Source organism: Aspergillus mulundensis (assembly GCF_003369625.1).
Source record: "Aspergillus mulundensis strain DSM 5745 chromosome Unknown scaffold_0, whole genome shotgun sequence".
NCBI classification, from domain to species: domain Eukaryota; kingdom Fungi; phylum Ascomycota; class Eurotiomycetes; order Eurotiales; family Aspergillaceae; genus Aspergillus; species Aspergillus mulundensis.
The window spans coordinates 319,866-335,948 of record NW_020797888.1 but is presented as its reverse complement, the minus strand read 5'-3'; the positions used below and the strand labels follow the sequence as shown (position 1 = coordinate 335,948).

The following is a 16,083-nucleotide window of genomic DNA, read 5'->3' as shown; positions in this document are numbered from 1 at the left end:
AATTAAACTATAATAATATTAAAAATAGCTTAAAGTACTTACAAGTATCCGCTTTAGTATTTATAACTTTTAATTATAATATATATTATAATAATATAAAAATATATTAATAAAATTAAAGCTTTTTTTATTAGTTAAAGTAAGCTTTTTATAAATAATAATATTTAGTCTAGTATTATAATAAAACTAAATAAAATAAAGTTATTAAAGTTAATATATAAAAGTATTTTAATAAGTTATAAACTTTTTTTTATACTAAAGGACACGGGGGTGTTTAATTTTAGGTATTTATAATAAAAAAAAATAATTATAGCTAAATTTACCTTTTTATTAATAAGGCTATTTATTTTTATTTATAAAATTTTTAGCTTATTTTTTATACCCTTTAGGATTCTAGTTTTCACGGGTATTTTATTTTTACTACTTTTTTTATAGGTAATATATTTAATATAGTAAAAGCAGCTTCATGCTATTTATATAGCTAAAAGTAATATAAAAACTTAAATTTACTTTTAAATTATTAAAAGTAGCCTAAAAATTTAGATTTATGTTTATAGTACTAGTGTTTTAATAATGTTTAAAATATAATATTTAAATATTTATTTTATAAGGGATTTTATAATTATTAAAAAAAAAGTTAGCTATTTTTAAGTTATTTTTAAAAATAGTAAAATATTAAAAACTAGGTACCTTTATTAGCTTTTTTTTAATAGTAGCAGTAGTAATAATATTTACCTTTTTTTTTAATAGCTATAGTAATAGTAAGATTTACCTTTTTTTAATAATTACTATTACTAACTATAAATTAGCCCTATTTTAGGTTAATATTTATATTTACTTTAGGCAGCTGTTTTAATTAGTTTTAATAATTAAAGATTTTTTTTTATTATTATAATGGGATAAGATTCTGCCGCTATATAAAATAAAAGTTTAAAAAAAATAAAATATAATTAAATTAATCCTATATTAAAAAAAAATAACTAGTTGGGAAATAACAGGCCTAAGTAAATAAAATTAAATTAATATAAATTAGCTAAAATAAATAATTATAAAAGTTTATAATTAATAAGTAATAAATATAGCAGGGCTAAGCCCTTATTATTATATAATTTTAAACCTATTTTAATAAAAGCCTAGTAAAAAGTATAAAAATTATTTTTATTTTTTAAATTACTTGTCTTAAATATTTTTTTACTACCTTTTAAAAATTTTTAAAATTAAAAGGTTATTAAGGTCACTGGCCCAGGTAAATTATTTTTTTTTACCTTTTTTTATTTTAATTTATTTTAGCCTATCCCAGCCTATCCTAGCTAGTTTTAAAATTAAAAAAATAGCCTTAAAACTTTTTTAATATTTTACCTAAATTTATTTATACCTATTTTTACTTTTTTTAATTATTTTTTAATACTAGGTACGCGCATTTATCCCTAATAAATTAATATTATATTTAGTAATAAAAGTATATTATAAAATATAAAAAAATATATTATTATATTTTACTAGGGCTAATAGCTACTTTTTTTAATATTATAGTATATTAATTTTTTTACTAGCCTAAAAAATATATATTTATAAAAATTTTTAAAAATACTTAGTAAAAAAAAGCATGTTTTAGTACCTTTTAATTAAAACAACACGCTAAATATTCCTAAATATTACCTAATATTTTTTAAGGCCTAGCTTAACCCGGAGGTCTAAATAATAAATAACTAGGTAATTAATAATTAAATTAAAATTATTAAGCCTAGGGTATTAAACTAAAACATAATATATATATTTTATATTTAATAGGTGCCTTTTATATAATACTAATTATTTTTTAAAAAAAATTAAAATATAAAGTAACTAAAAACCACAAGCCTGTTTTATTTAAGTAATTATATAAATAATAATATAAAAAAAATTATAAAAAAGGTTAAGGTTATTTTAAATTTTAAAATTATACACTAAAACGTGCTATTTTTAATTAAAAAGGCAAAGGTAGCAGCGGTAATAAATGTTATTTAAAATAGCTTTTTTAATATAAATTAGGTAAATAACGCGGACCTAAATAACGCGAAGGTAAATAATATAAAAGTAAATATTTTTAAAAATGCCTTTACTCTTGCTCTTGTAAATATAATAAATATAATTAATATATTTAGTATAATTAAGATAATTAAGGATACTAATATAATAAAAATAAATAAGGTTAAAAATATAGTTAAGAATAATATAGCTAAAAATATAGCTAAAAATATTAAGTTAAGTAAGACTTTTTTTTACTTTAAGTATAATACTACCCCCGAACTAGGTGCGCTATAAAAATATTAATAAGTTAAAAAAAGTGCCCTAATAATAATACACTTTTATACTACCTTTTTTTTACCTAATACTTAAATTATAATTACTTAAATATAATATTATATAAAGTTAGTATAAAGTGCTTATTAAAATATTATAACTTTTAAATAATATATTTTTTATTATATTACTCCCTGCTTTCCTAGGCTAACTTAAAAAAATATTAAAGGTTAATTTTATTTTATACCTTTACGCCGTGTTAAGGTACCTGTAATTAATATAAAGTTATAAATATTAAGTACTTTAAATAAAAAACACGCGCTAAATATTTTAATATAAATATATTTTATTAATTTTATTTTTTTAATTTTAACTTTTATAAAATCCCTGTCTTTTATATAGTAAATTTATTAAAAAATAATAAAATTTATTAATATACTTATAAAACTTTAGCACGGTGTTGCCTAGGGTTTTTTAGTTTAAATAATTTTTAAATAATTTATATAATATTTTAGGCCTATTAGTAATTATATTACTGTGCTTTTATTAAACTTTATTTAATATAAATATTAAAAGCTTAATTATGCTTGTATATTTAACTCCTGTATATATATTAATTAAATTAATTATATTAGTATTAATTATATATTATATATTATTAAAGTATATTTGAAAAATATTATTATTTAGCTTTAAGTTTTTTTAAAAATTTTTAAGGTACTAAGCACGCTTGCCTTAACTACTTAATATTTAAGATTCCTAATAAATTTAATAAAACTATTTATTTATAAAAATAAACATGTCTTAATTATAAAATACTAGCTTTTTTTATATAAGCCTTGCGTAATTTTTAATTATAAATATTAAAACTTATTATTTTAACCTATAGTATTACTAGCTAGTTATTTTATTATTTAGTGTATTTTAAATAAAAAACACAAGCTTTGGGCTTTTTACTTATTTTCCCCTTATTATAATAAATAAAAAATTAAAGTATATAACCGCTAGTATATTATAAATTTTTTTAATTTAAGCACCCTGCTTATCTCCCTTTTATACTAAATATTTATAAATAAATTTAGTTTATATTAAACTATATATTAATCTTTTATAGGTATTTATATTATTTTTATAGGTATAATAGTAAATAAGTATATAAAATTATATAATATATTTATAATTATACTAGGTTTATATAAAATAAATTTTAAAAATATAATTAGAAACCTTATTATACTTAGCAAGCTTAATATAAAAATTAAGGTAATATATAATAATACCATACGTAAGGTTTTTATATTTATTTTAGTATTTTTTAAAAATATATTATAATAAAATATTAACTATAGTTTATTAGGCCCTATTACTTATATTTTTTATTAATTTTACCTTATTAATAAGTTAAGCTAATATAACCTAAATATTAATTTAATTAAGCTTAAAAGGTACTATAACTAAACCTTACTTTTATATTAACTTGTATATTAAAAAATAGGTAAAAGAAAATCTAAGTTTTACTACAAATATAGTTTAATATTTTTTTTTATTTTTTTTTTAAAATAGCTCCTGCTTAGATTTTAAAGTACTTTTTTTAATTAATATTTATTATGCTAATAATACTAGCCTAAGTTAAATAATATATATCCTACTACTTAAGCATGTACTTACTAAATATAAAAAAACTAAATATTTTACTATTTTATAATACTTTTCTTTTTTAATTAATTAGTAAAAATTATAGTTACCTTTTATATATATAAAGTTATACTATTTTTAAAAGCATGTATATATATTAATAATTACTTTTTTATTACTTTATTATTATATAAAAAAATATTAAATTAATAATATATTTTATAAAGTAATATATAAGCTTTTTAAAAAAAAATAAAATAACCTTAAAAATATTATTACTAGTATTTTTATTATTATTACCTAAAGTAATAATATAATTTAGTAATATTTTATATAATTTAAGGACTAATCTTAGCTTAAATATATAATTAAGTAAGTATAAAATAAAGTTTAATATATAATTAAAGCCACTATTATTATAATAAAAAAAATTATATTATATTAATCTTAGTTTTAATTTTAATCCTAGTTTATTATAATAATAGTATTAAATTAAAAAATAATACTAGCTAGTAGTTAAAGTAGCTAAACTAGCCTTATATTAAGACAGCTAATTAAAATTAAAAAAAGCAGGGGTATAAAAGCCCTTTAATAATAATTTAATATATATATAAAACTTTATTATCCCGCGCAGTTTACTAAGTATATAACTTTATAAAATAATAATATTTTTACTAAAAAATATAAAAATAAATAAGTTTATATAATTTATAATTACTTAGCACTTTTAGTTTATCCTAATTTTTTATTTTAAATTTAAATTTTTTATTTTATTTTATATTAATAATAAAAATTAATATTTTTAGCTTCCAGTGTTCCTATTTATATTAAATTTTATATTTTAACTTTTTTTATTTATTTTATGCATAAGTATTTTAAATTACCTAACTAAATATTATTTTTACGTGTATTAAAAATAAAGACTAATAATTTACTATTCCTAGGGTATTTAAAAATTAAGTTTATTATATAAATTACTATAAACCTAAATAAGATTTACTTTTTAATAAATACCTTTTTATATTTATATAACTTTTTTTTAACAGCATAATAAAAAATAATAATATTTTAACTTTAAAACTTTAAAATCTCGCGTAGTATTATTTAATAATTTTTAAAATAATATAGCTACTTAGTTTTAGATTATTAAAAAAAATAAAAATAATAAAAAAAAAGGCTTAGGGTACTTTAGCCTAATATTATTATTAAATTTACTTTTTTATAAAAATATTTTATTATTATTTATTATACCTGGTAGCAAGGTGCAGGCTTAAATAAGTATTTTAAAATAGCTTTACTAGGCCTTAAAACTTTATTAATTTATTAATAATATTTACTTAGTGTATTATGCTAAATATAAATTCCTACTTTTTATAAAAATATTAAATAATGCCTAATAATACAGGCGGGTTACTATAAGCATGTAATAAATAATAATTAGCTTTATTTTATTTTATTTTTTTATTTTACTTTTACCTTTTAATATTATTTCTAGCCATGGACTTTTACTTTTATATAATATTATTTATTTTAAGTGCCTTTATTAAGTTATTTTTAATACTTTTAGGGGTAGGTAATATATATTTTAATAAGGTAGTGTTATCACATACTAAAAAGCTTTTATAAAATAAAATAAATTATTTTTTATTTATTAGCTTATAAATAAAAAATAGTAAGTATTTATGCTTTTTATATTAATAATTTTATATTAATATATCCCGCGTGATACTATTTTAAATTTATTTTATATATAAAAAATTAATAAAAAGATTATAATTAGCCTTTAATTTATTAAAATAGTATTTTATTATTTAATTTTAATTTTAAATATATTACTAGCGGTGCTACTTTAATTTACTTTAAATAGCTTACTACCTATAGCTAGCATTACTAATACTATAATAATATATTATAATAAAAATATAAAGTTTTTTTAAATAAAAATACAACGGTAACTTAGGAAAATATAAATATAAATATAGTAATTATTAATATAATTTAATATAAATATTAATTTAATATAAATAAATTAAACTTAATTTAATGGCCCGGGGGACAAGATGCCATAAAATAAATATATATAATAATTATAATTTTTTAATTTATACTAGCTAAGGTAGCTTAGGTAGTTTATTAAACTTTATCCTTATATATTATAAAAATTAAAGTTATTATACTAACTTTTTTAGGTTTAAGCCCCGCGAGAAAAGGCTTAATTAAATTTATAGACTTAGGTATAATAAAATATATAAAATTTAACTAGCAAGGCGGAAAATAAGGATACCTTCTTACTTTTTTTTTTAATTTTTAAAAATATATAAAATTAGGTAGCTAGCTTATATAAAATTTTATACCTTTAAAAAAGGCCTTGCCAACCCCAAAGCTAATATAAATTATATACTTTTTTTATAATAACTAAGGTTATTTTTTTTATTTACTTTTATTCTACTTACGGCCTAATTACACTTATTAATTTTAAAAATAATTTTAAAAAAATTTTTAGCCATACCTAAGTTTATTTATAACTATGTATAATTATTTTTTTAATACTTAAAAACGCCCCAGCGTATTATTACTAAATATATTTTAATAATTAAAATTTTTAAGTAGGTATTAGTATATATTACTAAGTATTACTAGGTATATTTTTTTTACTAGGCTTTATTTAGGCCTTAATTTTTTATTATAATATTAATTTTTATAGTGTCTTTAATCAAAATCCTAAATTTTTTATTTACCTACTTTTAAAAGTACCTAGTTTAAACCTAGCTTATATTTTAGTATTTAATAATAGCTAACTACCTTTAAAATCCCCGTAATAATAATAAATATTTTAACCTATTTAAAAATTAAAAGCTAAGTTAATTTTATCCAGGCAATAAATAAAGTATTAAAAAAATAAGTAAGTTAATAAACTTTTATTATAAAAACCTAAGTTTTAGCCCTTTTATAATATTACTTTATTTATATAAAAATTATATAGTTTAATTTAAGCAAAAAAATAAATAAACACCCCTAAACATGTTTTTAATTTTTTTATAATATTAAAAAATAAGTTAAATAGCCTAAGGTTATTTTTTAATTCCGTAATAGGGTAATAATATAATAAAAAATAAAAAAAGTAAATTATGGTAATAAATTAAAAGCCCTAAAAAACTTAATACTTAATAATTATGTTATAAATACTTTAAAAATATTAATTAGGCTATAAATAATAAATAAAATAATACTAAGGGTAATGCCAAGAATAATATAAATAATATTAACCTAAAATATACTACCTAGTAAATAAAGTAATACTAAAAATAATGCTAATATTACCTAGGTGTTAATAATACTAAAGGTAATACTAAAAATAATATAAATAATATTAAAAATACTACCTAGTAAATAATAATGCAAATAATAATATAAATAATAATATAAAAAATAAATAATAATAAAAGTTTAGCCTAGGTATAGTAAATAGTAGTACGCTTTTTTAGTTTATAAACTTATATAGTAGTTACTAACTTGCCTGTATTAATATAATAAATCTTTAAATATTTTACCTACAAGAAATTTAATCTTAGTGCGTTATACTATGCCTACTTTTACTAGTTATTTTTATTATTAATTATGCTCCTAATTAAAATAGTAAGTTAATATTATAATAAAATTTATTTTAGTAAGCTTTTATATACCTATTTTTTATAAAAGGTATTACTAACTTTTTTTTTTATTTAAATACATGTATTTAATACTATCCTAATATTTAATAAGTTATTTTTACTTTATTTTTTAAACTAAACACCTTATAATATATAATTTTTTTTTATTTATCCTAGGTTATAATACTTGCTGTCCCTATAAAATAAATTATTATAATTAAACTTATTTTTATTTATTAAGGTTATAAGACTACTTTATAAAACAAGTTTATATAAATAGTAAATAATTTTACCGCGCTAACTAACCTTTTTATAATATTAACTTATTAAGGTTATAAAACTACTTTATAAAATAAGTTTATATAAATAATAAATAGTTTTACTATGTTAATTAATATTTTTATAACCTTAATTACCTTATTTATTATAACCTTATTAATTTTTACAAGCCTTTAAATATATATTATAATTAAAAAATAATAATTTATAAAACATGCAAGAATATCCCAAGGTATTAAAAATATACTTAAATTATATAAAAAGCTAATTTTACCAAGGCTTAATTACTTATATATTTATAAATTTATTATTACTTTTATAAATTTTTTATATATTATTTAAAAACATGTAAACTTAGTATAAAGTAATATAGTAATAATTTAATAATATATTAACTTATTTTTTATTAATATTATATAAAATACCTTTTTTAAATATAAGCTTATATTTAAAAATAATATTTTATAATACTTTAAACTTAATATATAATATATAATAATAAATAGTAATTTTAACTAATTACCTATAATATAGTAATTTTAGTAAGTCTTTATTAATAATATAAGGTTTTTTTAATAATTATATTAATAACTTTTAACTTAATATTAATTTAATAAGCTAGGATTAACTTAAATAGCAGCACATGGGCCCTTAATATCTTAAATTTTTATTAATATTAAATATTAATATTAATATTAATATTAAATTAGTATTTTTATTTATATTTATATTTATTTTAATTTTATAATAGTATTTTATAGCTTATATAATTAGCCTAAATAATAAATAATGCTAAATTAAAATTATTAAACTAATTTATTAAGTATTATTTTTATAATATATAAACTTTAGGTAACTATATATTACTAGTAATAATTATATTATATTAATATTAATTTATATTATATATAATATATAAAATTACTTATAATTTATATTTATAATATTTATAATATAATTTTTAAGATATATTATAACCTTAGTAATATAAATAATTTTAATAATAAATTTAATAGATAGTAATAAATTAACCTGGATATAAACTTTATTTATAAATATATAATTTAATAAACCTATATTTATTATTATTAAATTATATTTACCTAGTAATTTATAGTAATAATTATATATATTTATTATAAATATAATATAATTACTTTGCACTATATATTTACTTTATTAATATAACTTAAAAATTAATATATATTTTTATTTTATTTTAATAAAATATGTATTATAAAGCGCTTTATATAACTAAAGTTAATATACTAGATCCAACCTGGCGCAACTATATTCCCGAACCAGCCAACGGCGGGACGGGAAGAGGATAAAGTCAGCCCTCGCCCATGCCACCATATCAATACCCAAGAAGATCACAGGCCATATTATCTGGACCCCAATCCGACGATCGGGGATTCAAGACACCTAAGTATTGCACTCCACCATCCGTTCACGCAACGCCGTCCAATCCAAAGCCTAGGACATTAAATTATACTTGAAATGCCCGCCCCAACAATCGTCATCATCCCAGGCCTCTGGCTGGGCCCAAAACCCTACGGGCTCCTCGTGCACGAAATGAAGAACGCCGCGCCCGCACTCACAGACTTCGTCTACGCCCCGCTGCTCTCAACAGGTACACGCAGCCCCGGGAATCCAAGCATGTACGACGACGCAATGGGCATCCGCGCGGTCATCGAGCCGCTCGTGCACGCGGGGAAGAGGCTTGTACTCATCGGACACAGCGCGGGCGCGTTCTTGTCTGCTATGGCGACAGAGGGGCTGGAAGTTGGTGCGGAGATCGCGACGCAGAGCGGCGGCGGTGTTGAGAGGTTTGTCTTCATCGCGGGGGGGATTTTACCCGTTGGTGCGCCGCATCCTGAGATGGGGATGCTGGGGATGAGCGTTGTGGTTTGTTAGACCGTCCTTGATGTTTTGAGGTTACTTGGACCCATTGCTGATAACCCTACCATCAGGACGGCCAAGCGCACTGCGCCGACCCCGACGAACTCCTTTTCCATGACGTCGATAAGGCCGTCGCGGCAAAGTACAAGCCCGTTCTCAAGGGCCAGCCCGCGGAAGGATGGGTCGGGAATTGCACGTACTGCGGGTGGGAGAGAGTGCCGAGCAGCTATATTCTGACTGAACATGACCAATCTCTCTCGCCGCAGATGCAGGAGATGTGCGCGGGGATCGCGGGATCGGAGGTCATCAGGATTCCGTGTGGACATCTGCCGATGCTGAGTGAGCCGAAGTTGCTCGCGGAGAAAGTTGTTGAGTGTTTGAAGTTGGGGCAGTAATAGAGTGGACGAGGTGTGAAGTCCGCGTCGTCCGCTGCTGTATCCCGTGCCCTGGTGAAATACCTAGATCAAGAACCCTGACGCTCTCCGGGCCGCGGTATGCGGATATTAGTCCTACACTAATTATCTTTCCTAGGCGCCTAATAAATCTGCCTGTTAAGTATGCTTGCTGCAGCGAGAAATAGTACAAGAACAACTGGACAGCCTATTGACCGCGTTGCGTTGGGACGGAATTTTTTTTTGAGAAAGTTTGATCACAAATGCAAACCTTTATGCCATAGTTGGTATACACTGCGCTTGAATGACGTCGATCCAGGGGTATTGGGGTTAATATATGGCTGTTTCCAAGGATTCATATCTGGGTATCGTACGGTACTTGGGCTCACGGGTCCACCTGCCCGTTCATGGGGTGGATCACGTTTCCACTTTGGCATGGTGATAGGGCTTTGATTGATCTATTCTAGAGAAGGGACCGGTACGCCGTTTGTCCCATACGGTGAAAAGTAGACGTTACCCTTGGGATGGGAATCTGCAGATGCCCCCTGGCCGGCCTGCCCCCGAAGGCTTTCCACATAAGCATTTGCCTCTAAAATTATACCACATACGACCACAGGGTGTGGAGAACAGGGCTTCCCGTCCGCTCAGCCGTACTTAAACCACACGCCGGCTGGTTAGTAGTATGGTGGGTGACCACATGCGAATCCCAGCTGTTGTATGTTTTGGTTTTTGCCCTGGCGACGTCCCTGAGAGGTCGGAAGCCATTCTAATCGCAATCAGCGAGGCAGAACGGTGATGGCAATGCTTTCACTGATATTCTACCCTGTGCCAGGACCATGATGTGCTCGATTCAGAACAACTCCGGTATCCTGGTGTGTTATTTTGCGTCGAGGGTTGGTGGAGGAACTTTCCCTTAGCGAGATGTTTAGACTGAATCCTACCTAGGTAGTGGTTGGAATTGTGATTCCCTCAGTGGTGTTATTGCGACGAGGAGAAAGTTGATTCATGATTTTGATGACATTACGTCCTCGGTTGGTCGGGGAGAGTGGCCAGTCGTTGTATTTGGGAATGGGAATCTCATAATCTTGACTCTCTATATTTCTCTCACATTTTATGAATAGTTGGCTCTATGCCACTATGATTTGCTATCCCCAATTCGAGACCTATTATCTGTCCTCTGTAGCCGTTCATCAGTTGAACCTTGGAAGACGTCTAGTTTCCTTTGTTTGGGTGCTCTCTGCTGTCTGAATTCCTCCAGGATGACTTCAGGACGCACCGCTCTCCATGTACTCGACTCCGGAATTATCCGTTTCTAAGGCCTTATTTTGGAACATTTAAGCAAAGATATAAATTATGTATTTTTAAATTTTGGCCATGGATAAGACTTAAGCGGCGACCTGGGGCATTGCCATTCATATTCTCTTTTCCATTATCTGTGTTTCGACCTGTTTTGCAAGCCCTCGTCAATGAAACTGCTTGGATAATGGACACAATGAAATGGAATCGTACATTGTCCACCACATCTAAAACATGTAACAATGAAAATCGAACTTTCGGTTGTTGTATCGACTTGGTTCGAGTCGTCTGGGTCCGTTTCGGAATATCTATGGTCAAAGCAGAACTCGGCCTGGAACGTGTGAAATGTCAATGAGACCCGACCGGTCAGAATGACAAAAGGGGAAGCTACCATAGTAGTACTCCATAGCTTTGTACTTTGTTGGAATGAGGCGTTATCTCATCATGGACCGGCCCTCTTTTGCTTTAAAGAGGCGCCAATAAAACAACCATCGATAAAGAAGATTGATAAAGGAAGAAATACCTAAGACAAGCCCCAAAACGGACCGAGTGTCTTACAGTAGCAGATCAAATAAATAACAATATAAGTATCCCTGCAGTCCGCTGGTAGGATAGGAAGTCTAAATATATTTTCACAAAGTCACTATCCAACCAATTCTAGGTACTATAACAACAACCACCACCAAGATGGACAAACTCATCCCAACCCCCTCCGCCCTCCAAAAGCACGGCTACCGCTTAGGCCCCCTAACAACAACCCTCAGCACAGCCCCCAAAACAACCGCGATCGTCGCCCTAAAGCTCCACAAAACAGCCTCCGACATGCTGTCCCTCGGCGCCATTGACGTCCAAACAGGTAAGGTGCTCCTGGACGAGATCTACGACGCCGAGATCCCGGGGACATGCTGCGTTGACCTTAACCGCTGCGTTGAGCAGGCACGTAGGGATATCTACAAGTATGTAAATGCAGATACCATCCTCGTGGTATATGGTGGCCAGGACGAGTTGAAGCTCTTGGAGATCGTGCACGGTCGGATTATTGACCTGAAGGTTTTGGGCGTTGGTTGCGTTGAGATTTTGGGGCGGGATAAGCTTGTTGATCAGGCGAGGGCGATGGGGGATATTGTGAATGGGTTGTTGCAGAGTTGAGTAAGAAGGCTGTAGGGCTAGACCAGATAACCGCTTGCCAGTTCTGTATTTGTTTGTTGCAAATATTATCCATCCATATATATGTAGGCTGTGGCAGCCGCCCCTGGAGTTGCCGCCCCGTAGATATCCCAATGGATCTGGATCCACGGGTCCAGGCTGCGGTAGAACACTCTATGATCTTCAAATAAAACTGCAAGTGTTGGAGTCCGGTTCCTCTGCAACGCTCTGTCCTGAACACGTGAACCTAGAAGGGCTAGGACGGGTCTGCATACTTAAACCAACCAAACTAATGCAGGGATTAAGTGGAAGACGGCAGCCGAATCATAGGGGCTTTGAGATAATGAGATTCCATGGAGCCTCTATTTTCGAATTTGACACGCGGCACTCTCTCCTGGGCAGTGGCTATATTGCTTGCTCATTGGATTGCTGGCCCTCGAACTTGGAAGTATCAGTCCTATTGCGATATGGTCGGCGTTCTAGATTCCTACCTAGTGTCACGCAAGCTGACAAGCCCTGCTTACACCGACGCGTCATACCCCAGAGCTTGGAAGAGACGATGTAGGTTCCCCGGACCCCGAGTTAAAGCTCTAGCCCGCTGTAAGGGCCTATAGGCATGCTGCATGCAGTGCGCAAGGTCACTTACATGCAGTATTAGGCTCCGGGTGGAGACCTTCAGACGTGCATTCGGAGCTGTGATACAGTTCTTGAGGACGCTTTGAGGCTACTATGGTGACTGATGCCCATCGGGTTCTCTCGAGATCCCCGAATGGCACGACATTACTGGAACTACTATCGTATTTTGCACTCTTAACCGGGTACTGGATATCTCAGGCCCAGAAGTTATGTATGACATTGTCTTCTTCTTACTGTTCCTTTCCGGCTCGGAGTCACAATTGTCTAGGTAGGTACCAATAGTATCTCTTCCATCGGTTACTGCTTACCCTGGTCCTGTTGCGCAACAGCGTTACTCACTTACACGTCTTGCAGACCTTTATGACTATGCATGCGTCCATCTCATCATAGGTTCATCATCTTCGGATCGAGGCCCATTCTGCCCTTGACACCGAGTATTCCATGTCTGGATAATATATATTCGTCTGCTGACGCACCGTTGGTCTCTGCAAACTCTGACTCTTGTGGAACAAACTTCCAGGCTTTCATTCCAACATTTCCTTTCACTCTTATTAATTCAAAGCAATCCCAAGACGTGAAAAGATAGCAAGGCAGCAACAATGATCATCAGAGATATCAGAGACGTAGTCAAGCCCGGCGCGTCGTTCCAGTTCGTATGGGGCGACGTGGACGAGTATGTATCTCCCGAAAGCATGCATTAAACCGTCCAGACATGCATACCAACAACGCTCTCTCTTCTCCAGTCCATCGCACCACAATCCAACCTCGCATACACGCTAACATCCCTCCAGCCGGATCCCCGAGCAGGTCAACTTCTGGCTCACGCACTACACAGACGACGGGAGCGGACACATCGACCCCGTCAAGCTGAACGATCGCCCCGTGAAGCCGAGGAACCAGGACTCCCTAACCGTGGACGCCGATACAACCCGCAAATTCGTCTGCGCGTGCGTTGTCCTTACCCATCCTCTTCCTTTTCCTCTCGAGAATCTTGCTGACATATGCCCTCTTGCAGACCCAACTACCGGATCTGGTGCATGAAAGTCGAGTCTGACCCAGAGAACGATAAGAGCCCCTTCTGCGAGTCCCCCGGCTTTAGGGTCATGTGCAGTCGGGATTAGAGCTGGGCCTTTGCTGAGACATGCAGCACTTGTAGTGACTGGGATGTGGCTGTTTGAGATATTTACCTTGCTCGGTCATTTTATGGTTTGGTGTCTAGCCTTGGTATGGGTTTTCCCCTGCGTCAGGTTTTCCCCATACTGTCATGTAAATGCAAAGGCTGTCGAATAGCGAGATAATGTAGTGGATGCCACGGTGGAAATCTGAACTTTCGCATGGGCAAAACTATTTCTTGTTTAGTGGCGCGTGCTTAAAAGCAGATCAGGCGGTTCGCTGTATCCATGGATTTTCATTATATTATAGAGCCGAATCCCCTGACCTGGGTGCTCTGGGCTGGAGAACCTTTAATCTAACTCATGCCCAGGGACATGGTAGCTTAGTGGTCAGCATTTGCCCGTACGTACATATCCTGAGTTTCCCAGATCTCCTTGATTAACGTAATCACAGTAGCAGTCCAGCCAACCTCATCCTCCACACGCCCTGCACCGCTCAAACCCCAGCAACCGCCGCAATAAAATCCCTCAAGTAAGCCGCACTGGCATAAACCCCGGGATAGCCAGGCCGCGCACAGCCCTTCCCCCACGAAACAACCCCAACCAGCACCCCGCCACCCACCACCGGCCCCCCACTATCCCCATAGCACGCGTCCTTCCCGCCCCCAGCAACCCCGGCACAGAACATACTCTCCGTGATGTACTTCTCCCCATGCGCAGCCCTGCATTCCGCCATGGTGGTCACGGCCACAGCCACAGCCCTGAGCACGCGCGACAAGCTCCCCGTCTCAGTTTCAGTGCCCCACCCGGAGACAACAACTTCCTCGCCCGCGGCTAGCGCCGTTGACCCCGACGCCGGCAGCGCAATGGGCTCAATGCCCGGCTTGAATTCCAACGCCTGGCCCAGCGTTAGGACCGCGATGTCGTTGTCTACCATCCCCGCGCTGTACGCCGGGTGTACGGCAATTGCCGAGACATTGACGATTTCCCCGCCGGTGTTGTGGAAGGATGAGCCCGCGCGGATGGAGATGTGGCTTGGGTCGCGGGCGCTGCGGACGCAGTGCGCCGCTGTGACGATGTGGTTGGGGCTGATTATGCTGCCGCCGCAGGTGCAGGCGCCGCCGTTGAGGAGCGCGATTTGGTAGGGGTAGTCTGTGATTGAGACCTCGGTGCCGCCGACGATGGAGGGTTTTAGGGTCGTGCGGGTGGAAGTTAGGGCCGAGAGGAGGGTTATGGGGTGCAGCATTTTGATGAGGTCGGAATTACCTGCTGCGGTTGACCTGGGTACGTTGGATGTTGGCGGCCTGAGTACGGCATGGAGTGTGGGGTTGGGCGATGGGGTGTTGTTTGCCATCTTATACAAGCCTCTTTCCTGGCTATTCCACCCCCTGGTTATCCCCTTATGTCACGTCCATGGGAGCGTGGGGTGGCGCGTGAACATCCGTCGGCACGATCCTACTCTGTGTAACGCCAAAACAGGGCTCAGGGGTTGACGAGGATCTAATATCCTGGAGCTCTCAAAAGCTCGCTGCGTTTCCAGTCGTCCAATTTCCGACAATTTCGCCGAGGCAGGTGGTCTTCACAGGAACAGTGCAGACCAGCAGGGCACGGGCCGTTTGTCCCCTTGGTGGTTACACGGTTGAGAAGAAATACGAACCAGCGATGGTCTCATGCGCACGGCTGCCCAGTGCATGCAAATTCGCTTATCTTGGGCCGTCTCATTGGAAGCGCAATTGGCGAGGCGTGGCTGCC

General features: G+C 31.4%; 4 protein-coding genes across 4 annotated transcripts; 3 read left to right on the top strand and 1 right to left on the bottom strand.

Annotated features, from left to right (window-relative positions):
* Window positions 1–9,347: 9,347 nt before the first annotated feature.
* Window positions 9,348–10,144, top strand: DSM5745_00099 (alpha/beta hydrolase; the record flags this gene model as incomplete). Its single annotated transcript, XM_026742115.1, has 2 exons — window positions 9,348–9,755; window positions 9,821–10,144. The coding sequence occupies 2 exons, from the start codon at window positions 9,348–9,350 to the stop codon at window positions 10,142–10,144; spliced, it is 732 nt and encodes a 243-aa protein (XP_026607960.1).
* Window positions 10,145–12,124: 1,980 nt separating this feature from the next.
* On the top strand, window positions 12,125–12,586 carry DSM5745_00098 (uncharacterized protein; the record flags this gene model as incomplete). Its single annotated transcript, XM_026742114.1, has 1 exon — window positions 12,125–12,586. One exon carries the CDS (start codon window positions 12,125–12,127, stop codon window positions 12,584–12,586), a length of 462 nt encoding a protein of 153 aa, XP_026607959.1.
* A 1,232-nt stretch (window positions 12,587–13,818) lies between these two features.
* Window positions 13,819–14,340, top strand: DSM5745_00097 (uncharacterized protein; the record flags this gene model as incomplete). The annotated part of the gene is made up of 3 exons (XM_026742113.1): window positions 13,819–13,892; window positions 14,011–14,166; window positions 14,235–14,340. The coding sequence occupies 3 exons, from the start codon at window positions 13,819–13,821 to the stop codon at window positions 14,338–14,340; spliced, it is 336 nt and encodes a 111-aa protein (XP_026607958.1).
* Window positions 14,341–14,827: 487 nt separating this feature from the next.
* DSM5745_00096 (serine protease) lies at window positions 14,828–15,685 on the bottom strand (the record flags this gene model as incomplete). The annotated part of the gene is made up of 1 exon (XM_026742112.1): window positions 14,828–15,685. One exon carries the CDS (start codon window positions 15,683–15,685, stop codon window positions 14,828–14,830), a length of 858 nt encoding a protein of 285 aa, XP_026607957.1.
* Window positions 15,686–16,083: the final 398 nt, after the last annotated feature.